At 40.2% G+C, this 24,192-nt stretch overlaps 1 protein-coding gene across 2 annotated transcripts in view; it reads left to right on the top strand.

The window, feature by feature from the left end:
- The first annotated feature begins 2,499 nt into the window (after nucleotides 1-2,499).
- FHIP2A (FHF complex subunit HOOK interacting protein 2A) overlaps nucleotides 2,500-24,192 on the top strand; it is a 33,196-nt gene continuing 11,503 nt past the window's right edge. Inside the window, exons 1-14 of one of the 2 annotated variants that reach the window (XM_052677229.1) lie at nucleotides 2,500-2,745; nucleotides 8,670-8,748; nucleotides 10,796-10,965; nucleotides 13,044-13,148; nucleotides 13,498-13,620; nucleotides 16,162-16,200; nucleotides 17,784-18,077; nucleotides 18,409-18,605; nucleotides 19,793-19,907; nucleotides 20,012-20,088; nucleotides 20,194-20,386; nucleotides 21,298-21,467; nucleotides 22,312-22,452; nucleotides 24,009-24,099. In XM_052677229.1, the coding sequence (XP_052533189.1) occupies nucleotides 2,701-2,745; nucleotides 8,670-8,748; nucleotides 10,796-10,965; nucleotides 13,044-13,148; nucleotides 13,498-13,620; nucleotides 16,162-16,200; nucleotides 17,784-18,077; nucleotides 18,409-18,605; nucleotides 19,793-19,907; nucleotides 20,012-20,088; nucleotides 20,194-20,386; nucleotides 21,298-21,467; nucleotides 22,312-22,452; nucleotides 24,009-24,099 (1,839 nt within the window). In that variant the 5' untranslated portion in view covers nucleotides 2,500-2,700. The remainder of the gene's footprint in view (nucleotides 2,746-8,669; nucleotides 8,749-10,795; nucleotides 10,966-13,043; nucleotides 13,149-13,497; nucleotides 13,621-16,161; nucleotides 16,201-17,783; nucleotides 18,078-18,408; nucleotides 18,606-19,792; nucleotides 19,908-20,011; nucleotides 20,089-20,193; nucleotides 20,387-21,297; nucleotides 21,468-22,311; nucleotides 22,453-24,008; nucleotides 24,100-24,192) is intronic. The other variant, XM_052677230.1, reaches the window with a different exon arrangement.

Here is a 24,192-nt window from a genome sequence, read left to right as displayed (position 1 = left end):
GACTTCAATCACAGCTTATGCTGTTTGGTATCCAACACATAAAGCCCAGAATCAGAAGGGTACAGAGATAATTTAAATGTCTTTTTCCCCAAAAGGAGAGATCATACAGAACCACACACATTTCATTCTTCATTTCATCAAAGTAGTCACTGAAAATGTAGATGTGGCTCTGGTTGTTACTGTAGCAATTGGACAGATCAATATGATGGGGAAGGTGTTACAACAAAGGTGTGATAACAAAAGGACTGGAAAAACAGAGAGATGCTATAAGAGAAGGGAAGAAGATTGCTCATCCATACCAGAAGATTCTAGGTTCACAGGGGAAAGCTTCACCAAGGAGAGATCAGCAGGAAGATATCCTTCCCCAGTGGCAGTCAGCTCTTAAATGAAATCTAAGATTCGTGTAGCCTGGCTTCACCCCTTCTGGTCACACAGCTGAATTGCCTTCACCCCTGCTCCCAGGGCTGACCATGTCCTTTCCCCAGATCTTCAATCAGTGGTTCAGGCCATGACTCAACAGTTCCCATGCAATTATAAATGTAAATTCCTGTGCAGAGTACAAACAGGAATTCTACAAAGCTCTACCAGCATATTTTCACTTGGGGTAGAAAACTGTACCTTCCTCCAAGTCCTGGACCTCACCAAAGAAAAAGTCCAGACTGTAGAAAGTTCTTTTGTAATGCAGACTAATATACCCATTAGAGATTGGCCAGGTGCCATCGAACTAAATAGCACAGAGATTTCCAGATAGAAAGACTAGCACATTATCTCACTGCCTCAGTCCACTTAAATTGATTTAATCTTGACAGTTTCATTAATTTGCAAAAGAGAGAAAAGTTAGTTCCCAGAAGCTCCATCAATTAAAACAGCCTCACTTTCAAATTGTGTCTTTACTGACATTCAAATAAAACAGTACCATAATGTTTCTGCCACCTAAAAGCAAAAATAGCAGAGCCCTACTCCTGAGAATATTAAAATAAGTATTTGCACTTGTATTTATTTGAGTGGAAACAACATCAGGCATGAGAAGGTGAAGTTTTTGCATACAACATGGCATTGGTAACCTGTTCATTCATCCCCAGTTGAATCACCTCCAGTGACAAGCAGTATCCAAACAGAATGTAACCTCAGCTGTGCTCTTCTACACCGATATTGCTGAAGTAATTTTCCCCTTAATTCTCCAATGATTTGCATTAGTACAGAAACATTGGTCTGCCAGTATTTGTCCAATATTCCCAGCAGTGAGAAATACTTCTGTGCACTTCAGAAAATTTTTACTTTAAAGCCACTCCCCCTTGTCCTACCACTACCAGACTATGTAGAAAGCCAGTCTACCTTTGCAAGGCTGCAATGAAGTCCCTCCAGAGCCTTCTCTTCTCCAACCTGAACAAGCCCAACTCCCTCAGCCTTTCTTCACGGGAGAGGTAGTTTTGATTCATCTCCCTGTGCTTACTCCTAAGACATGAAAAAGTTGATGCTCATCAGTCTCCAACAATTAATGAGAAAGTTTTTCCCTGTTTGGAATTACAGGTACTAGCTATGTCACTTTCCCAACATTTCATTCTGTTCACACAATGCCAGATCAGTCTGGTTTGCCTCCTTCCATTTGCTCAGTGCCTAAACAACACCCCATAAATAGCAGGTGTTCCTAAAGCCCAGAATCAAGGAATCATTAAGGCTGGAAAGAAACACTAAGATCAACAAGTCCAATCATCAACTCATCACCACGGTGCCCACTAAATGCCATTACTCAGTGCCACAACTCTACATTTCTTGAAAATCTCCAGATATGGTGACTGCCCCACCTTCCTATGCAGTCTGGCCTGTTTCAATGCCTCACCACTCTTCATGAGAAGAAATTTTTCCTAACATCCAACCAAGTGCCACCCAACATGGCACTGCCCACCTGCTGCCCCTGTAACCTCTGTCCAGCTCCCTTATCTCTGCATTTCCCACAGCATGAAATAATGGGGAGGGTGAGCTTTTCTCTGAGGTATCTGGCTTGGAGGTGAAGTAAAGCCCACTTGGTCTTCTTCAAAGGGAGGAAGACGCATACTATCCATCTTCTGGGGAAAAAAGAGCAGTGCAACAGATGAGATGCACTGCCATGAGCTCTCTCACATTACGTTCATGGCAATTCCCCAGATCGCAGAGACCCAGGCCTCTGCCCAACCCATCCTGTCACCCTGAAGATAGCACTGCTGCACGGAGACATCAGCTTCAGACTCCGACCCACCCAAGGAACACTGAAACGCAGCTGGGACGGCTAGCCAGGCCGCTCCCTGTGGCGAGGGGCACAGACCCAGAAACATTTGACACACACCAGGTGGACAGCGAGAGGAGAACCCAACCGCGGCAGGCCCCGAGGCGGCCCAACCGCACTGCAATCCCAGCGGGGCAGCGGTAGCGCCGAGGCCGGCGGGCAGGGCAGAGCGGGGCGGAGCGGGGGCCGCGAGTCGGGGGTGGCGGCCCCTGCAGGCCGCGCCGGGGCGGGCACCAGGAGCCTCGGCAGCCGCAGCCCGGCGGCGTCAGCGCCACCGCGTCCGCCGCCGAGCGAGAGGCAGAGCCGGCGGCCGTCCGTCCGCCCTCCCGATCCCCGCGGCCGGGACCCCGCATGCGGCCCTCACCCTGGAGCGGCGGCGGCGGATCGAGGAGCTTTCGCGGTCCTCCCGGCAGCGGCTGCTGCAGTCGCGGGACAGGATGTTCTCCAAGTTCACCTCCATCCTGCAGCACGCCGTGGAGGCGGTAAGGCCGCCGGCGGGCCTCGCCACGCGACGCCGGGGATCTGGGCCGGGCCTAGCCGCCGGCGGGCCGCGCTGCGCCGGAGCGAGGAGCGGGGAAACGGAGGCCGGCCTCAAGAGGGGGCAGCGGGCGGCCTGGCGCGGGACCGGGCTGCGGGCGACACGGAGCGCCCCGGGCTGAGCGCTGCGGCCCGGCGGCGCTGTGAGCTGCTGAGCGGGGGACGGGGTGCCGCCGGGGCGTTTCTGTGTAGGGAATCGAGAAGGAGGAGAATTCGGGGAACTTCTCCGGAGCTTTTTGTTGCGGCCTGCGAGCCCCAGCTAGCCGTCCGCGGGGCTTTTGTGTGATGTAGGCGCGTCCGCCAAGCACCTTCTCGTTACTGGTGTCTTGTTTTAATTACATGGGGATGGAGAACGCGAGCTGGGGCGCTCGGCGGTCGTGTGTGCTTAATTCCATTTCGTCGTGGCGACCAAAACATCTGTGCCATGGCTGCACGGAGGGGAGCAGTGCGGCGGGGCCTGTCGCTGCTGCTGCCGTGGCTGCAGGCCGCGTTGCTGCTGTTATTCGGAGCGCTACTCTGCTTCCTGCGCTCCGGTCCGATTCTGCGGGCAGCTGGGGCCGGGCTTTGTGCCCTATGGCTGCCGGCCGTGGCTTTGGGGTGAGCCGGGGCACCTATGGAGCTGAGCGTGGAGGGAGGAGTTGTCGGCTGGGTGTTAAACCTGACAGTCAGACGCTGGTGGAGATGATGAAGAAAAGTTCCGGATGGTTGAAAAGAGAAAAGCCTACGTGGTAAATCACATCCCATGGCAGGTGCAACCTCTGTGTGTGTGAATGCGTTCCTCTGTGCTGCAAGTACTTGAGTTAGCTGTCTGCGTGCCTGTAGTCCTGCAGCCTTGGACAGGACTGTTCAGGTGTTAAAATTAAGCATGTGTCAATTAAGTGTGTATTAATAGGGTCTGCTTCCTAGTTTGCTCCGTTGCAGTTGCGACTGGGAATAAACGTAACGATGGAAGTATTTATTTGGAAACCTGGTACGATCACAGGTGAATATCTTCAGTAAGAAGTGCCTTCCTGGGAAGATAAACAGAAATGTGCAACTGCCTAACTAAAGAAATCTGGTTAGGGTGAGCTGTGCCATGTTTTGTATAAGCACAGAAGAATAAGTGATACAGGGGTGGAGGATCAAGCTTACCAATTCAAGTAACTCATAAGAGCTGTTCCTAGAAGAATTACTGATTCTGCACAAAAGGACAAGAACTATATTTATATCAGATTTATATAATACTTGGAAAGATCAGTTACTTAAATGGGAAAAGACTTAATATGGAACAGACCCTTAAATTAGACAAAGACAGGAGCAGGTTGGTGAACACCACTTTGCAGGTGACCACTGTGAATAAACATTTTATGTGGCCTTGCTCAAAGGTGTTGTCCCTTTGAGGGTTGCCTCATTCTGCTAACACCACTGTGACAGAGCTCCCAGTAGTAAATACTGTGTGTTTCCAGGATTGTGACAAATATCTAGCACTGCACGAGGCATGAAAGGTGGAATCACAAAAGAAGGAGTGCTTTTTTAGTTCATCTAAGAAGTTTGCCCCAATGATTCAAGCACAGAGCTGAGAAATAGAAACTTATAACACTCTTGGGTCTGACTGTGGCTCAACAGAAGTGTTAACTAAAGATGTACATTCTGAGAGGATTTGGGTGCTTACCTCCTGCAGAAAGTTCGGCTGCAGTTGAACAGTTTTCAGCTGAGTTGGTCACTTAAATATGCTTGAAGAAGCACCGAGGCTCAGCTTTCATTGATAGGAGTCCTTTACATCAAAATTGTTCAGGTAGCCCTTCTCCCCATCATTTCTCTGTACAGCACTGACATAAAGTTCCTCTCCTGCCTCAGCGTCCAGAGCCTACATACTAACCATGTGTTTAAATAGCAGGAGTTTCTATGTTATTAGGTAATAGTTGTTATCTTATCCTCAATGTGCCATCTCTCCAAACTACGACAAGGCATTCCAAAGGTTGGCAGTGTAATATGCATGGAGTATTTGCCTTTTGCTCATTGTGAGTGTACTGCTCTTTTATTGATTGTCTTCATGGCAGGACTGTGATGAGGCATAAGTGAGACCAGTTGCTTTTTATTAAGGTGTTTTGCTTTTGTGCAGCATCTGGATGAGTAACCACCATTGTGGCACTGTCCTGACAGCAGCAGCTGCAGGTAGGGTTGGGTTTGTTGGTAAGAGAGGTGGAGGAGACTGCAGTCTTTGTTCTGCAGTGCAGAATACAAATGTTTTTACTTTATGGGGTTAGTATTACTGAATCTCAGGCAGTTTCTGTATGTGTCCTCCTCAAGATGTTTTCCATTAATTTGATAATACTGATACACTTTTATCCCCAGATTACTCTAGGAATGCTGTATTCTCTGGAAGATACAAACTGTAGTGTACAGTAACAAAGCTGCAAGTTAGGCTTCTTTTTTTCTCGTCTCATGTTCTTCATTTGTGTTTCCAGAAAGCAAATACCTTGCCTATACAGCGGTCATCTGCTATGATTTGGGCTCTCAAGAGATGTTTCGTGCTAATAGTGAAGTTGAGAGGATATGTTGGAGCTGTGCACGTCGAGCAGAACCGTTATGATTTTAATTGTTTCAAATTTTGTAGTTTACAATCAAACAAGACAATTTTGGTGATTTTCTTGGTCGTTTGCTACGGATTACTGCTCCAAAATTGTTAACTGCATAACTACTCAGACCAAGATTCATTTTTCTTGAGCCCACTTGATGTAATAAGCTCACATTGCTGCTTGCTTTAATATTGAGCTATTGTTAACAAACTGTAATGGCAAAATTGAATGCATGGCTTGCAAGCGTGTGCAGTCTTAATTTTATATTTGAAAGCAATGACCGTTACAAATTCTGTGCATTCATCAACTGAAGAAATAAAACAAACATTCAAGCATTAGCCTTTTTTCAGATTTTCCCACAGGGCAAACATTCAGAATGGTAAAGCAGGAAAATGGAAGAAAAACATCGAATGACTGCTGTGTTTTCTGTGTTTCAGTCGAGGAAGTGAGCATGCACTTCCCTTTGCTTCTCTTTGTCCCAGCTTCTGCTTTCACTTTCCCTCCCCTCTGACCAGCCAGCAGCTGTTGTTTTTTCATGCACTGTGTTCTTATCTTTGCCAACTTGTCCAAAAGATACTGAGGGATGTCACCAACTTCACTTTTTTCTGTTGTTTTATGTGTGTGTGTTGAATTGTACTTTTGACTAGTGTACATGAAAACAACAGTCGTCGTTTTTAAGTGCACAGAGAAGTTTCTGTGATATACTGAATATTTATAGGTGTCTTTGTTGTTTACTTCATTGTGCTTCCTCCTGCGTTACCACTAATTCTGTATACTTTTGAAAGCTTAGTGGAGTTGTACTTTGGACAGATTTTGTAACCAGAAGGCTGTAGCTCTGGTTAAAGCTCCCCAGTTCTGAGTACAGCACTTTCTCTGCAAGGATTGATCATGACTAACGTATTGTCACCAGAACGATAGGGCAGCATGTGCTGAGTTGAGCTGCTCAATGAGAACGCTCATTCAGTCGCTCCCAGGAAGCTCGTCCGCTGGAGTCGGGCACCAGATGGAATAGCTAATGGGCATCTGCTCTCATGGGCTGCTTTTTGGGAGTGCTCAGTGAGTGCTGGCCTTTTAGATTACCAACAACACCCACGCTACAGCCTTTGAGATGTTTTTTTCTACAGAAGGGGATTTTTTAACTGGGATTAGGAATCAATAGCTAAAAATTGGTAAGAATGTGAGTAACTGCATTAATATAATGCAACAAATTACTACTTTTAAAATAACTCCTAATTAAACAAATAGCAGTAATTAAAAGTCTTTACAGTGAATTTTGTGTAGCTTCAGTATCTTACATGCAAGAACCTGTGCTTTAGAAAGAGATTATTAAGATTGGCAACTACAGCATATTCAGTCTCAGCTGGTAGCAAATAATTCGTCATGGATCAGAGCCTACAACTTCATTCTAGATTTACCTCACCAAGAAAGGTCAAAGCACATGAGCCAAATGTTGGGGTGCTTGCATTTTTCCAGTGCTTCCAGTGCTGGGCTTTGTGTATGAGGTGAGATACTAGTTTTTGCCTTTACCTTATCTTTGTATCTGAGTAACTAAGAAAAGAGATGTTTTTTTTCTTTTTCATTTGTTTGGCAGTGTGTATATATACTCACTTCTCTCTGAGTTAATGCATAGCTCTGATAGAGTTACATTTCTCTTAAATATGCCCTGAAATAGCTGTGCTGTAAAAGGCATGTTTTTACTAGGTCCATCATCAGTAGGAAGAGCAATTTGGGGGTAGGAAGATTAAAATGCTTTAACCAAGCATGTATTAGAATGGAAACTTGTTAGCAGAAAATAGGCATGTATATGCAGTAGGGATCCCTCCAGCATCTGGTGTTGCGTGTGCAGGCTGTGCTGTGGCTGGCTTGTGTGTGCACCTCAATCTGACACTGGTCTGTGACATCATCAAGTGCTTCAATTAAATAGGGCAGGACCTGTCCCTGAATTACCTCTTTCTCTCTGAGTTCTGACCCTTGAGGTGTTTGTTGAGGGAGAGGATGTCTGAGATCTCTCTGTGGATAAATTATTGACGGTGCTGGGAAGTGAAAGCAGCCTCTTCCTGGCACTGCTCAGAGGCACTGAGTTCGTCTGGAAGCAGACGAAGCTAGAAGAAGTGGAAAGGAAAATTGCATCAGACAAGGATAAATTTTTAATGTTCCCGTGTCTTACTTTGGAAATAGTATGGTCTGAAAAGCCTGTTATTTCTCAAAAGTGGTCTCTGCTCATCACCCTAAGTTGAGTTTTTGGCATAGTTTTATTACACGAAACGATCATTGTGTTGCTCAGCATAGAGCAGCAAGCATGACGTGTGAGGTCTGAGACAAAATGCTTTGTGCTCAGTCTTCAGTTTGTTCAGTTTCTTTTTAATATCATAGTAAACTTCATAATAAAGCAAACTGGTTTGAGAGCTGCGAGGTGTGCAGAGACAGCTGTGCTTCTCTCAGTGCCTGGCTGTGGAAATACAAAAGACTTCATCAGTCCCCAGACTATCAGGGACTGGATAAGCAGTCTTAAGTTGATTGCCTGCTACCATGTGTGAGGGCACATTTCATCACGTGTTACAAGTGCAGGTAGTTACCGAGCACCACTGCTTCTTGCATTTCAAAGTCCTGTGTGCAAACAGTCAGGAAGCATTAGTATCCCACTTTTTTTTATCAAGACTTGGTGTGAGGTTCGTATACTCAGGTTTATGTCTTTAGCAGTATAAAGCGCCACTAAATTCAAGGCAAACACTGATATAGAAAAGTTGAGATGCTTTTTCAAAGAGAATAAACCCACACCGTGGCTTTGCTCCTGTAGCACGTTCCTTTTCCTGCATGCCAGCTGTGCTCATAAATTCCTTCAGAAAAAAAGGAGCTTTTTTTTTTTTCAAAAATGAAGTAGCACATTTGTTAAGAGACAGAACAGTGCCTCAATTCCAAAGGGTGGGTTTGATGTGTAAAAAGGAAAAAGATCTATAAGCTGGGGCTAATTGGAAGAAGCTAATCAGTATTTTTAAGAGACCGGAGGGAAGAAGGACAGCTTATAAGAAGGGAAGATGGCATCAAGAAAAGATTTTAAGAAAAAAGCATGACTTTTACTGTAGAAAAAAATTCTGAGTTTTGAATAGCTCAAATCCACTTTTCTTGTGTTGCTTGAATAGATTGTCTGATTGTAGAGACATCACTGAGATTGTTAGTGGTGTTCACGTCTAGTCAGTAAGACATGGGTCTCCGTTAGTCTGTAGTAGTTTGATTCCAAAATTCACTTGAATCTCTGCAGAAATGCATTTATTTAATTCCTAACCTACTTTTTCTTCTTCTTTTCCCCGTAGCTTGCACCTTCCCTTCCATTACAAGAAGATTTTGTTTACCACTGGAAGGCAATCACTCATTACTACATAGAGACTTCAGGTAAGAGGAAAAATGCTCTGGTTTTACATCTTTGTTTGAAAACTAGAGTTCCCAATTTCAGTGTTGTTAAAAAGATTAAGAAAATGAGTCGTGCATTTCATCAAAATATCAAGAATAATAATTATTAATTAGAGATAATGTGTACCTCTTTTTATCCCTAAAAATGTGAGCACAAACAGCTGTGGAAGAAAGGTCAATTCCTGACTGTTGCATGGGGAATTGTCCCTTTTCATATGTGACCCAATTTCTGCCTTCATGTATTCTGTTGAAATTAAACAGACAGCTACAGGCTGTAGTGCCTGCTTTTAACCTTTTTATTGTTTGACGTTGGGCATCTACAACCCCCCTGAGCAGCCTGTGCCAGCACCTCACCACTCTCTCAGTGAAAAAACTTCCCTGACATCTGATGGTAATCTCTTCCCCCTGAGTTTAGAACTATTTCTCCTTCTCCTGTCACTATTTACCCATGTAAAAAGTTCTGCTCTTCTACAAAATCGGTATTCTCGTGGAATTATGGCTGTAGTTGTTTGTTCTTAACTTTCTCTTTGGTTTCCTTCAGCAGATATACAACACATCCATTTCCAATTTTTAATTCTAGTTTAGTAGTTTAAAAGGTGAATGCTGCCATGCTTTCCTCAAGCTTATTGATTCTGCATTTCTGTTAGAATAGCTGTGCAGTCTGTGTTTCTGTCTGGGACAGGTGATGTTGTTTATGCCAATACTTACTCCTGCAAACTGAAATTTGACCCCTGTTCTAAATACTCATCTATCAGAATGCCATGTGATCTTTCCCAAGGTGGAAATGAGAGTTGTAGAGGAGAACTGATACGATTATGTAGTACAGAATAAAAGCTGAACTATCCCACAGTCTTTCAAAAGACTTGTGAAAAAGAAGTTTTCGGTCAGTGGATAGATTTCTGTGCTCTTCTGTGGAAGCAGAGTTATCCCTAAGAAACTGCAGCAAACAGTAGGATAATTAGAGGTTGTGGTAGAGACCAAAATCACTCTGACGTGGCAGTTTTCCCTTGTGTTCTTGTTGCCATTTGCATGCAACTGGCAGTTATTTTTAGATGATCACATAAAAAGTAGTAGCTATTTCCTAGAGGGCTATTTGTTCAAGGAGAATTTAGCTGAAAAAAAAGCAAAATCTGTACACATATGGATGTGCTCTACTGCATGTTAATGCCATCTCCCATTGCCAGTGACATAAATCCAATGTTTCATGACTTCACTACTTGATCAGTATCTTAACCTTTCCTTTGCAAAATTGAACAGAATGCTACCTTAATGCAGAAAGTGTAAGAACCAAACCTAAAATTTCTTAAAGAATAAACAGCATAGATCACGGATGGCTTTGTTGTTATTGTTGTTGTAAAAGCCATTTTATTTATCTAGTTAGCAAAGGAACTAGTCAGATGCTAGTTAATTTGATCTGTTTTTCAATTTCAGAATGCTGTGCAAAGAGGAAGTTCTTGAGACAGAGTGGATGCTAACTGAAAGATTGAGAATTGTATCTCACTCTTATTAAGTTTGGTTTCTGGCTGCAAAAGTTTTCTTTACTGTGTGGTTAATGCATGTTTTGAAATCTGACATTTCACCTTTATCCCAATGCAAGGTTAAATACCTGCCTAATGTATATTTCAGTTTACATTTTCAGATATGGGTCTGAAAACTCATTTTAAGAAATGGTTAAAAAACAAACAAACAAACAAAAACAACAAACAACAAACAACTTCATTTTTCAGGGCTCTGCAGTTTTTTGCTGTTTAGGTAAGATTTCTTAAAACTGAACATCCAGAACCTCCACTTTATTTTCAAAATTTGGTCCGTAGGTGTTCATATATGTTTTAAATGTATATATCTATCTTTTAGATTGTATATATGTATATATAAATTGTGTGATAGCTTCCTACTGTCTGTTTTTGTGACTTTCATATAAAATATTCCTCAAATGAGTTATCTTATTTTTAAATCTTAAATTTGGGACTGGACTGAAGAAAAATAAGACCAATAGTTGTCATTTTTGATTGTATTTTTTCTTATTTAGATGACAAAGCACCTGTGACTGATACCAACATTCCTTCTCACCTGGAACAGATGCTGGATATTCTAGTTCAAGAAGAAAATGAGAGGGAATCAGGTGAAACGGGGCCGTGTATGGAGTATTTGCTACATCACAAGATTTTGGAGACACTTTACACGCTAGGAAAAGCTGATGTATGTACTACTCTGCAGAGCAGGTTATCTTTTGTATGGGCTGTGGCTGTGATAGGGAGTGAAAATCTGGAGTAGATGGTAGTGTGGGATGCTGCAGGATGAAGTAAATAGCTCTTTGCTTACGTTATCAATGTATCTCAGATAATAAATAGTCTTTCACAAGTGTGATCAAAGTGAACCAACCAGTAAGCTGCTGACTAAGGCAGAACACAGATTTATTAATCAGGACTCTGATACTGACTGAAACTAGAAGTAGGAAAACACTAGAAGTAGGACATCCACAAGACAGCGTTTTCCACCCCTCTGGTTAGTGTTGGGAGATTCTTGGGTGAAAAGTGCTACGTTAAATAACATACCATGTTTCCATTTTCTGAATGTGAGTAGTTACTGCTCAGATGGACTCCATGTCAATGAGTTACCATTACATTACATTAAGTACCATTGACTTAAGCTGATCCCGAGACAGCTTGTGCATCTGAATCTTTGACACGATTCCAGCCTATGGCAGTGTTGTCTGGTCATTCTCACATGTGCTGTGTGGCACGTAAAATTAACTTCATGGTCTTGGTGCATTTTTGCTGATGTCTTTCTTGGCACACTTAGGAGCTGAAATTCATGGGATTGGATGAATCATAGGGTGTATTAACTTAGCAGCTGTTGTACTGAACTGCAGATGCAGTTAGAAAAGTGTGGTGTGTCCTGAAGGAAGGATGAATAGAGCTCTCTGTGGTTTCATTTTCACTTAACCTTTTATACATCTTCAGGAGTTTTTAATCTACTTAATTTTATGTACATAGACAATATAAGTTACTAGCTGTCTCAACTTAGGATATTTCTTGCTTCTGTAGAACCAAATCTCTACAATTAGTGTTATTGCACCTCCTGTGCTTTAGCCAAGCTATGATGCCTGATACCGATGTGGTGAAAATACAGAATTACTCAGAAATATGACTTCTTTAGCAGTTACAAACTTCACAACAAATCAAGAAGAAATCTAGATTTACGTGAAGCAAGTAATTTGTAGTATGTTGCTAAGAGTTGAGAGAAGTAATTTTGCACTCATTTAGATATACCTGTACAAGCAATTCTTGTACAGCTTGTCTTTATGCTTTGCCACTTGTGGGTTGATACATCTGAAACACACATTTTGGTGCTTGCAGGATGTTTCAAAGGTCTGTTAGGAGAATAATACCCTTCCACAGCACTCACTTAGGCTTACTGTGTTGCTGTTGATGTGCCCTGATGGTTCAAAACTTGTCATTCTCTGTAACAAATTGCTTGACAACTAAGTGATAATTAGGGTTTGATAACCTAGGGATAATTACCTTGGCAGGAGTAGCAGGTTAGGCTTCTTCTTGGCTGCTGCCACACACTCTGTTCACTAATTTCTATTAGCAGAACTGTTGTTAAGGGTGTGCGTAATGAACCAGGTCAGGGAAATTATGCAGATTAAAATTAATGTATAGAAGTAACAGCTTTTCTTATATTGTGTTAGGAACTTAGAATTGGGAGGATTTAGCCAGAAACAGAGGTACGTGCAGGGCCATGTGCCATCACTTCTGATGGAGACAGGAAAGTACTTTCATGTGACATTGTGTATGGGAGGCAGTAGAACATGGGCATAGGTGTTCCATAGGCACTTATGATTTATACTCTGCTGAATCTCAGGGAAAGCAACAGCTTTTTCTTGTCCTGGAACATCTGTGCATTTATAAACACATAATCTGTCTAGGGTGAATGGCTCATTGATTTAAAAAACCTTTGGTGGACACTTCAGATGTTTGTATTTTATTATCGTGTATTCGTACGTACCGACTCATTGAATTGCTGGATTTTGTGGCACAATATCCTAAAAGAAATCTGACTGTTAGGCGATTAATTCAGAGTTTATTTTCCTGGGGATTATTTTTGATGGGGATATTTCCTGGAAAGATTGTGGAAATCTGCACTACAGCAATTAATTGAAAGTATGGATAAATGATTCCTGTTTGATCTTAGTGGTTCCAAATGACAGTGAGAAACGTGTTTCTCTCCACACTTGTTACATTACTGTTAGTGTTCATCTGTTTTTGTTCCAGTGTCCTCCAGGAATGAAACAGCAAGTTTTGGCTTTTTATACAAAACTTCTTGGAAGAATACGGCAACCTCTTCTTCCCCACATCAATGTGCATAGGCCAGTGCAGGTACTGTTCAGACTTTTAAGTAAATTGTGTTTTTGCATGGCAAATTTCTCTTACTCTGTTTTAGCAAATTATGTCTTTATGGTTTTTTTTATTCTCGAGTAAGTTAAACTACTGCTTAAGTATAGGATCAGTTTTAACATACTGCCAGTTAGATTCTTGAACTGCAGCTGTAGTACAAGTCATAAATAATAAAGAAATCTTCACAACAATCTTAAATTCAGAGCAAACATTCAATTCAGTAATCACACACCATCATAGTATGTGAATGGTAAAGAATCCCATCCACAACTCCTGAAGAAAGCTGTAATTTCCTTCCTGTCTTAATTGCTCATTTTTCTGTATGTGACAGAAATTGATCAGGCTGTGTGGTGAAGTTCTGGCAACACCAACAGAGAATGAAGAAATTCAGTTTCTCTGTATAGTATGTGCAAAACTGAAGCAGGATCCATACCTGGTCAACTTTTTCCTTGAGGTGAGTAAAACAAATCTGACTTTTTCCACATGTTTTTATGTAAGAGTGGGTCATGGACAAAATCTGTAGAGAACAGGAGGTAGCATGTTGGACTTCATAGCTTAGTTTTCGTTCAGTGTGTGATTGCTTTTTTTCTGTAGTATTAAAAGTCTTTTCCTTCACTTCTAGAGACTCAATATGTCCCATAATTTTTACCTCAAATTTCATTCAGGATTCCCATGTAGCTGCTTGAGGTTCTTTCCCTTTGGGCCTTTAGAGGGCACTCTCCAAATTACAAAATCAAATTTTGTTAGCCCTGGGATTAATAGGGATTGTAATGTAGAGCATCATGAGGAGGCCTTGAGCTTCCTTGTTATTTTGTCATCAGCCCAGTGAAGGCTATGGTGCAGATTGCATGGGTCGCTGGAGCCTTGCAGATTGCTTAGTGTTCTGTGGGCTTGGGCTCTCATTTGATAGTGACACATATGGTCTAGCTGCAGTGCCAGCTCACAATCTACAATATGGCATTATATTCCATCTGTAAGAAAGCCAAATATCTTTACTCTCATCTTGGAACTTAACACATAGCATTGATGAAACCAGAGTGGGAGGACAAAGTATTTATAAAGACTCTCCATTCCCATTTAGAAAGAACATATAAAAGTTTGATTTATTAAAGCGTATTTATAAGTTCTTCATTCTCCCACTTTGATGTTTGCTGGAAGGGCACAGTATCTATTAAGTGTGTGATACATAGCTGAAAAGATGTAGATATACTTCAGGAATATTTTACAAGTTTTCCCCAACAATCTCTAGCAACAGAGGCTGACAAACAGCAAATATCTGTTCTTTCCCATTAAGTATACGAATATCACTTATAAGTCAATTAGTAGAATCCATCTTGAGTTTTTTACTTAATTAAGCTATCTCAATTGCCCTTGTATCCACAGTAGTAAAAATTGTATAAGGGCTGAAGATTCCATGTTTCAATATTAGAGGCATTTAGAAGAAAACTACTGTATACATTACATGCAGAGTATGGTAGAAGTCTAAACCAGGATGGTTTTTGATGCGGTATGTGTAAATTGTATGGTTTAAAAGAAGAATTAAAACCCTTTGAATAACTTCTCTGCTCAAATAATTGCCCTGAAGTCAAATCCAGGGAATGGCAATCATAGAAACTACAAATATTTTGTCAGACATCAGTTGTTTGTTTTTTTTTTTAATACAGCAAGATTATAATCTTAAAAATCCTGGCATGGAAAACCAGGTGATTCCTAATTTCAAAGAGATTCCAGTTTCTCAAAATGCTGAGTATGAAGTTCAGGCAAGCTGAGGGACGTTCCTTGTCACTCTTGCTTCCTTTACAGAATTATTCTAAACGTTGTAGCCAAAGGCAGATGTCTTTCCTCACTTTTCATAGTTTTTTCCAGATAAGCTTTTGGGTTGCAGAGTTGCCCTCTATTAGAAGAGGATGTTCTGGTTGTTCCTGTTTGTGCCTCTTAGAGGTGCTATAGTGACTTGGTATCTGCTTCTGACCTTCAAATGCATGAAAGGGTAAAGTTACAGAACTCTGTGTGTCATTTAACTCTCAGATCTCTAACATTTAAGCTGAAAAGCAGATACATCTCTCCAAAACAGTCTGCCTGTATGTCAGTAAGTTTTACTTCCTTCTGTAATTTTTTCTGATGAGCCCCTGTAGTCATTCGTGACCTTAAAGAAGAAGAGTATCCATAAGCCTAGACTTTTCCTTTTATGATTTCATATCAAATACCTCACTGTTAGAAAGCTGTTTATAATTTAATAAGATCTTTCACCTATGTTGCTTAACTGACAAGGCTACTTGGTGTAACAGTATCTCTTTAAAGATACTTTTAAATACACTTTAGATATTTCTTTGAAAGTTACTTTTGTTGTGGAAATAAGAGGTGCATTCCTCGCTTTAAAGCCTTTAAAATCCATGTGGTAATTTTTTATTTTTTTGCTTTAATGTCTTCCATTCTTTAAACTGGTTTCCCTGTTCTTATTTAAAGAGGACATACGTAGGAATATTTGACTTATCTTCTTTATCTGAATCGTTATTATATGCTAAACATGTTAAATCATGTTTTTTCCCTTTCTTCCTAAGTTGGCCCATCTCATCTCACCTTGCAACTGATGGTTCTGTACTATGGGAAACTTGCTTTTCTGTTTTCAAACTGTTTTAATATAATATCTATTAAAAAGCTGCACCTTCACTTTGTAAAATGAAAAATACTTTCTCTATTCACTTCTGCTTTCATTACTACAAATTGCCAGGTTTATATTTTTTGCTGTAAATTGAGTGGGCATTCATATCAGCTATGCTATCACCTGGTTTTTCCACAGAATTCTTTTTAAGTCTGAAGTTGAAGAGTCACACAGTATCACTCACCACAGGTATTGGAACTCAGTAGTTACGTATTAGGAAAACACAGAAGTCTATTTGTGTAGTGTCTGCTCTTTGCTGATACTGAGTTCACTTGGAGGAGTACTTTATCTAGAAAACACTGAGTGTATGTTTTATGTAACCTTTTCTATTAGGTCATTCAGGATCCTGTTTTGCACCTTTGCAGGAGGCAGGTGAGCAGCTAAGCTGCAGAATTGCATGATTAGAAAACAGGAAGCTTAAACACATGCAAAAGCTCTGCTGATGTGTTGTTGGATGTACAGACTGCTTTGTATTATTTGCCAATGCAAAAGTAATGAGCTACAGACAAATTTCTGGGGGCATTTATACATTTTGTGTGTGTTAGGTCTCGCATCAGTGCCTGAAGTAATAGGTTGCTGTAAGATAAAGTAAATACTTTACAGAACAGTATCTAATCTTTGAAAGCCCTGAGTACTACTTGAGAAGTGCGAACAGTACCATATAATCCAGGATTTAAAATGCAGTTTCAGGCTCCAGCTCTGCTTGATGTGCAAGGATTGTAGTTCTCATCCAGGTAGTCCCATGGATTGATAACATATGTGGGAGATGTTAGAGGAGTTTAGAAGATGCAGTGATACACTAACGTGGCTCAGAGAAACCCATTCTGGGTGCTTTGCCGCCTGATGCTTTTCACATTGTTACAAAATCTGTTGAAGGAGTCATTTTTCTTCTGTAGTCAAAAATCATAGAATCACATCCTACTTTTTTTATAGCATGCAGTGTGCTGCTTTTACCACCGGGTTGCCTCTCCAGGGATGTGGTTATATGAGTCTGTCATACCGTTCAGTACAAATTCTGCATGCAGAACGCACATCAAGTGAACAAGCATTCACAGTAATGCTGTAGTTTGCTGCCTGTCCCTGCTGGTTTGTATGCACTAAACACCATTAACCCCAAATGGTTACTCTTTAAAATTGTTAATGCTTGAGATGTATTCGTAATAATTTTGGCTTTATCCTAGAGGAGAGAAACCCTTTGAATTAATAAACTCACTGCTGACTTGAAAAATTGTCCTGTGCTGAAGTCTTGTTTATAGTTCTGATAAAGCATTCTTCACTGTGCTTTTGACAGAGGAGCACTGAATTTTTTGCCGTGGTGTGAGTTTCTTCCTGGCCTCTCAAAGCACAAATTTAAATGCCTCTGTTAGTGCGGGAGATGAATTTATAGCATCATGCTAAGTAGAGATAGTTTCCAGCATCTAGCAGGGTTCATTGTGATCTATTACAGTACCTGGTGCCCCCAGTGCTAGCTTACAGTGTCTTCTGTCCATTTTATCTTTTAAACATTTTCTTCAATTTGGGAGTACTTTGCTGTTATAAAGTGTTTGGTGGGGTTTTTTTCCCCATTCTCACTGAAGGTGTTATCTCAAGTAGTTTAGAGTGAGTTCCTCTCCAGGTGGAAATTCTGTAGTGTGTGCTAATGTCAAAAGGTGCCCTCATAAAGTAAATGAAACAGTATAATGAAATGAAAAATAAAAATGAAATCATATAAATGTCACTGAGTGGGCAAAGCAAGAAAACCTCAAAATGGAAGGCCTTAGCAGAAAGTTAAGTGGACCGAAAAATGTTGTAGATTTAAAGATTCACCTGCTGTTGCAAACCATTACGTTCTATTTGGTTACTGTATCCAGCCTTGCAAAGTGCTACTTAAACGCTGATGTAAAAAAATGGAGTAGGTTTGTGCTTTAGCATGAACCGCAATTTCAGCTTTTTAATTCCCACAAAATGCTTTGCAGAGTAAGTTGAAAGCAATGGCTTCCAAAGAATCAACAAACCTAATCACAGAAGACATGCTGAAAGGCCAGGACTCGTTGGCACCAGACACGGGGCAGCCCATGCAGCCTGAAGAAACGCCAGGCACTGCTGGAGCGGAGCACATGGAAAAGGAAGATGAGCTTCCTCAGCAGGCAGATGATCTGTCTTTCAGTCTGGATGAACTAAATGTCACATCATCACCTGAGTCCTCCACTGTTTGTCCAAATCAAGACTATAATTTGGTGAATTCTCTACTTAATCTCACCAAAAGTCCGGTGAGTGATTTTATTTTGTGCGATGCGATAAAATGAAGTCGTTTGGATGTGGTGTGAAATTGGTAGAGGGAATGAAGTTGCATATGTGTGTGGTCTGTACTTTAAATATAAAAAGTAATTCAAAGATTTTTGTGACTGTCTTTTGTAAATTGATTATTCCCTTTTACTAGAAATTCACGATAAATAAATGTTAATGACTGAAAAAGAAATAAAGAAATGTTTTCATTAACTGGGGGGGAATGGAGAGACTGTTGTTTGGGAGGTGTTTGCTTCTGGATTTCAAGTGATATTCATTCACTGCCTGATTAATTCTTCCATGCTTTTCTGCCAGGATGGCCGGATAGCTGTGAAGGCTTGTGAAGGGCTCATGCTTTTGGTGAGCTTGCCAGAACCTGCGGCTGCCAAGTGCCTGACTCAAAGCACTTGTTTATGTGAATTGCTGACAGACAGGCTGGCCAGCCTCTACAGAGCCCTGCCTCAGTCATTGGATCCCTTAGACATTGAAACAGTGGAGGCAATTAACTGGGGGTAAGAAATTTCTTTTTGTATTTAATACCTGAGGTGACTTTACACCCCATCCTAATGCTTATTTGCTGTAACTAATTACGTAAAAGGTATAAATTGTTTACACCCCCATGCTAGTCTAAGGAGCAAAGTTTAGGTACTGTCTTTGGTACAGCAGGAACACCTTAGATGTGCAGTGTACTCATTATTTCTGCCATAGGACTAGATTTGGCTGCCAGTCCATTGCAAAGATCCCTCAGGGGATAAAGTTTTCCACTGAATTACATTGGCAATTTATGGTGGTATTTCTGGAGTCTTGGGTACAGATAATTTTCCTGTTCAGATGTCAAGTATTTAAGAAACATAGTCAAACTTTTCACTGTACGTGGTGAGCCCTGTATGGTGCAGCAGAGGTCAGGAGGAGTAAATTTGATAGCATGCTCTTGTTGTAAACTCTTTATGGTGAAAAAGAAGACGGAAAGAGTTACTGCATAACAGTTTGAAGGAAAAGATACGTGCTGTTAGCTTAACTGCTTGTCATATTCTCAATACATTTTAGTGCTTGTCCCCACTCTGCCTTCATTGTTAGGAATTACTCATGGTCTGTTAGTACACAGACAAAAAGTGGGTTTTTGCAAAAGAATGTTTTGGTTGAAATTTGAAGTTTGAAGAAAAAAAAAGATAACTTTGAATAGTGGGATAAGTAATTATCAAACTGCTTAACCAAAGAACACAGTGAATTGGTTATGCCTTACAGCTTTTAAATGCAATACATTTTTTTTTTTTTTCCTCAGGATACCACCTAGTTCAGGTATAGGCTGTGTCATTTTGGTGGTTTTGATTGAGGTCACTTACAGAATAGAGAAGAACAATTGCCTTCATTTTATGGACTCTGACAACAGGAGTTAGTGATGTTAGTGGGCTGTGTTCCCTGGGAGAGCAGACTGGGTGATCAATAGTCCCTGCTGATTTAAGAAATCCTTAACCTTGGTTATTTCCACTCAGACTCTTTTGCTGGACATACACTGTATCCTTTAAAATGCCTTTCTATGTAATGGTAGCACTTCCAGATTGGTAGAGACAGGCAAAACTATTTTAATGTTCTTTTCATTGTTAGTACATCGTTAATGATGCTATTAAGTTCAATGACAATAGAGTCCAATGTTCTTTAAGTGCTTGGACTAAATAAATATTTTCCATACATGCTCTAGTTTGGATTCCTACAGCCACAAAGAAGATGCATCTGCTTTTCCAGGGAAAAGAGCGTTGATATCATTTCTTTCATGGTTTGACTACTGTGATCAACTCATCAAAGAAGCACAAAAGGTTTGAAATGTTTACAGATGATACAAATATATTCAGCAAATAAAGAGTTCCAGTTGTTTCTTAGCTTTTGAGTTTAAGACGCGCCATCCTGTATTTTGTTTCAGATTGCTGCTGTTGCTATGGCAAAAGCTGTGCGGGAACGATTTTTCGTTGATGTCATGGAACCCCAGCTGATGCAAACGTGAGTAGCATCCCACAAAACACAACAGAGCAAAATCTAAGTCAAGCTGATTTCTTCTTATCAGCTGAAATCCAGTGCGTATCTGACACTAAATTTATTGTTCAGCTCAGAAATTGGAATCCTCACATCAACTGCGTTATTGCATCGCATTGTTCGTCAAGTAACTTCAGATGTCCTACTGCAGGAATTAGTTTATTTTGTACTTGGAGAACAGAGAGAGCCAGAAACTTTGCCAAACATCAACAGACATCCATTGCGACACAGGTTAATCGAACACTGTGATCATATTTCTGATGAGGTAAGAAGTGGTATTGATATAATAACGTGTGCTGGCCAGCTCTGTCCTGCACAGAGCTTGTAGAAATGCCATGAGGTTTTTTTGTATTTATGTCAGCCAGCTTTGGTGAGGAAAAGTTCTGGCTGCCACTCCTGTAAATTCCCTTCTGAAAGGGAAGGCCCAGCTATTTCTTCTAGCTAGCACATTGCAACAGTTAATAATGATTATTAGCTTGTCTCCAATGCATATCTATTTGGGCTTGCTCATCTATAAGATTGCCCAAAATTGTTTTCTGTAATTGCATTTTAATTTATGTTTTATTATATGTTGCATCATTGTTATTTTCTGTGTTGTGTCAGTTCTGTCGTATTAACACATAAAGTATGATTAAAAACAAACTATTTTCTGTGTGAACTACCCGAGGTCAGAGAATAAACGTGGTGCCAATTAAAAAATAATGGAGTAACTTTAAGCAGTTTACACACAAAAGACCTTAATAAAAAAAATCATTTCAGTCAAATTATTCTTTAGGAACTGCTTCTTTATTTATTTTTTTTTCCTCACTTGCACAGAGACAACTGTCCTCTGGTGTGGATCTGATTATAATACACAGAAAGCTAAGTTGTTCTTCGGATGTTTTTTATTTTATTACTTTGGCAGATTTTAGAAGTTTTTGTTTTATAGGAAAAAAAATACATGCACATATTGTTTGTCAGATGTATAAACAGGGATGGAGAGTCCACACACATACATTCAGCATGATGATTTCATGATGATTTCCTTTTTTTTTTTTCCCCTTTTTTTTTGTAATTTTTATTGCTTTCACAGTATAAATAAGTAATTGTGATGTTTTGTATACAAACAGTGGAAGACAAACTGCAGTTAGGACAGTGATGAATCACTTTGTAAAATTTTTGCTTTTTACATTGCAGATCAGCATAATGACTCTACGAATGTTTGAGCACCTTCTGCAAAAGCCTCATGAGCACATTCTCTATAACTTGGTTCTGAGAAATTTAGAAGAAAGAAATTACACAGAGTATAAGCCACTGTGTCAAGAAGATAAAGATGTGGTAGAGAATGGGCAGATTGCAGGAGCAATGTAAGTTTCTTTAAGATGTTTTTGCACAGTTGAATTGGATCCTTCTTTTTAAAACCAGGGGTTTTAGTAATTGAAGGAAAAGTGAGCACAGTGAGCACACTGTGTGTTTTGTGTTTTCAGCTGTAACTACAGTGAGCGTATGTGAGGTGATGCACAAATTGCTACCTCACCAACTGATGTGATTTGTTGGAAGGGTATCAGAAAAGCTGAAATTCTCAAAAGCTTCTTTTCTGCACTAGGCACAGCAAGATTTTCATTTAGCAATTTACTTAGGCATCTACTTAGCTTAAGCTCATGCAAATTCATACTATATTCAGTAAGATTACTCCTAAAGTCAGTCAGTCATTTAGGTGTCCTGCTTACATTTATGTTCTTTAGCTGTTTTTGGATGGAAAAAAAAATTGGGAGATGCTTTAAGTATTTTTTTTTAAATACTACAGCTAACTGTTGTGATTTATTTTTTTTTACCCAATGGAGGAGGGATAAGGACTAGTCACATCCAGCTATTCTGGCATCTTAATTTAGATTTTTCTGAGTCATCTAAAATAGCCTGATGATTTCCCAGAGTGTAAGCATCTCTTAAATGGAAAATATGTCCACAGAGTTTGAGATTTAATGCACTGATTTTGTACCAGTAAAACAAAACAAATTTTGCTGGATATGTGTAAAGGTTGGCATTTCTGCACATTAACATGATAAAAAGCTGTGCATATGGCAGCATTCTGGACAATCTCGTAGCTGTTCAGAGATGAAAACCAGAAAGCATGCCTTTTAGTCCAGAGAATTTCTTGCCTTCCATAACATTCTGCAAATGATTGTTTCTGTCTAATATATAATCTCACAGAGACCTGGAGGAAGATCCACTGTTTACTGATCTGTCTCCAGATAGCACTGGGGCTCAAGAGTGGCTCAGTGTTTCTCCACCTGTCAGTCCAGAACATCCAAAAAATGATGGGAAGACTGAAGTTCATAAAATTGTAAATAGGTAAGTTTGAAACAAACGCTGAAGGAAATCTCTGAATGTGTGGGTGTCTGCACACACTGTGCATACCAAATGTACTCTGTAATGGGTGTTGTTCTGTGCCAGCTGGTAAAATGACTCCACAGAAGAAAATTGTGGCACTTTATCAGAAAACTACTCCCAAAAGATTAGAGCTTTGCAACAAGTACAAATAATTCAGCATAAACTTGAAGAATAGATAAGCTTTACAGCTAATGGTCCAGCTGAATATCTGAATTCTGAATAAAAGCCTCATTAATGTAGTGCTTTCTGTTCTCAAAAAAAGAAAAAAGGGAAAAAAACCTCCCCTTTTCCAAAGTTCCTTAACCACTTATATAAAAGGAAATGATTGCTGTGCTAGAGATAACCTTCTGTTCCCTGAAAACCAGGGGGCATCTCTGTCACCTGTAACATACCTTTGTGCATGCTAAACATGCTGCAAATTGGATATCACAAAGAGGACAGGTTCTCTTCTAAGCATCTTAGTGATGGTAATTCTATTAGCAACTAATATTAGGACAAATGCAGTTTGCTCTGTTAATACACTTTAGCAAAGCAGCACTGGTATTTCAGTGCTGTCCTATCTGCGTATCCAGAAATAATCAAAGGTGTTTGCCAAAGGCAGCAAACAGCCCAAGGACAGGCAGCACACAGTGAAGTAGTTGCTGCTTGCTTTCTTTCCTCCAGTACTGCTACATATAGTTTCCAGTGGAAATGATTTGGAAGGAAGGTGAAAACAATTTCCTGAATCTATCAGTGAATAGAAATGTTTCAGGATTTCCAGTGTCTTTCAGATTTGTTTTTTCAAGTAAGATGAACACTATATGAAAATTCAGCTATTACATATTTCTGCATAGAGATCTTCCAGGAATCTCCAGAAGTTCTTAGTGTATAGAGAAAGCAGAGCTTTAGGAAAAAGGGTCCAAAAACTGAGTGTATTTCACTGTCTGGAAATTGTAATTGTTTTTTTTTTTAAAAAAAAAAAAAGGCTTTAATGACATCCCCTCTTTAATAAGATTCAGAATTTCCTGAAGTTACTTGGGCCAGATATTGGTGAATTAATAATGATGTATGGTAAATGTACCCTGATAAGGGTATGCAAATTTTCCTGTACATCTGTAGATACTTACTGCCACAACAAACTGTGGGAAATAGAACTGCCTGTGCAGTAGGCTAAGAAATTTGAACTGTAGTTCTCCTTCATTTATTCCCCAGTGAATTTTCCATATGCTCTGGTGATATGGAGATTGACCTTTAGCAAACACCTGACCTAGTTATGACTATTCCTTTTCATGCCCATTCTGTCTGCTCATTTTCAGAATGTGCTGGTGTTACATAGAAAAGTTCTGAAGTCTGTGTCTTTTTATAAATAGTTAGAATACTTAAATAGATACTGTATTCTCTGTGCATCACATAAAGTTGCAGTTGGATTAATTGGCCAGACAGTTCAGCATTGTGTACACTATTACAGATGATGAAAAGGTATTGATCTTGTGCACTGTGGATTATAGGTATTCATTAACATTCCTTTGTCTCTTCAGTTTTCTGTGTCTTGTACCCGATGAAGCTAAGTCCTCATACCACGTGGAGGGAACGGGTTATGATACTTACCTCAGAGATGCCCACAGACATGTAAGTCTTCCTCATTCCTTGAGAATTTGAAATGCTGATGTGGGTATAGAAAAGGTTCTATAAATAGTCCTACTATGTGCATCTTTTAGTAAT

This window comes from Tympanuchus pallidicinctus, unplaced genomic scaffold (genome assembly GCF_026119805.1).
Source record: "Tympanuchus pallidicinctus isolate F22 unplaced genomic scaffold, pur_lepc_1.0 scaffold16, whole genome shotgun sequence".
Lineage (NCBI taxonomy): Eukaryota > Metazoa > Chordata > Aves > Galliformes > Phasianidae > Tympanuchus > Tympanuchus pallidicinctus.
Note: the sequence above shows the minus strand (reverse complement) of the source record. Positions and strands in the feature narration are given on the sequence as shown.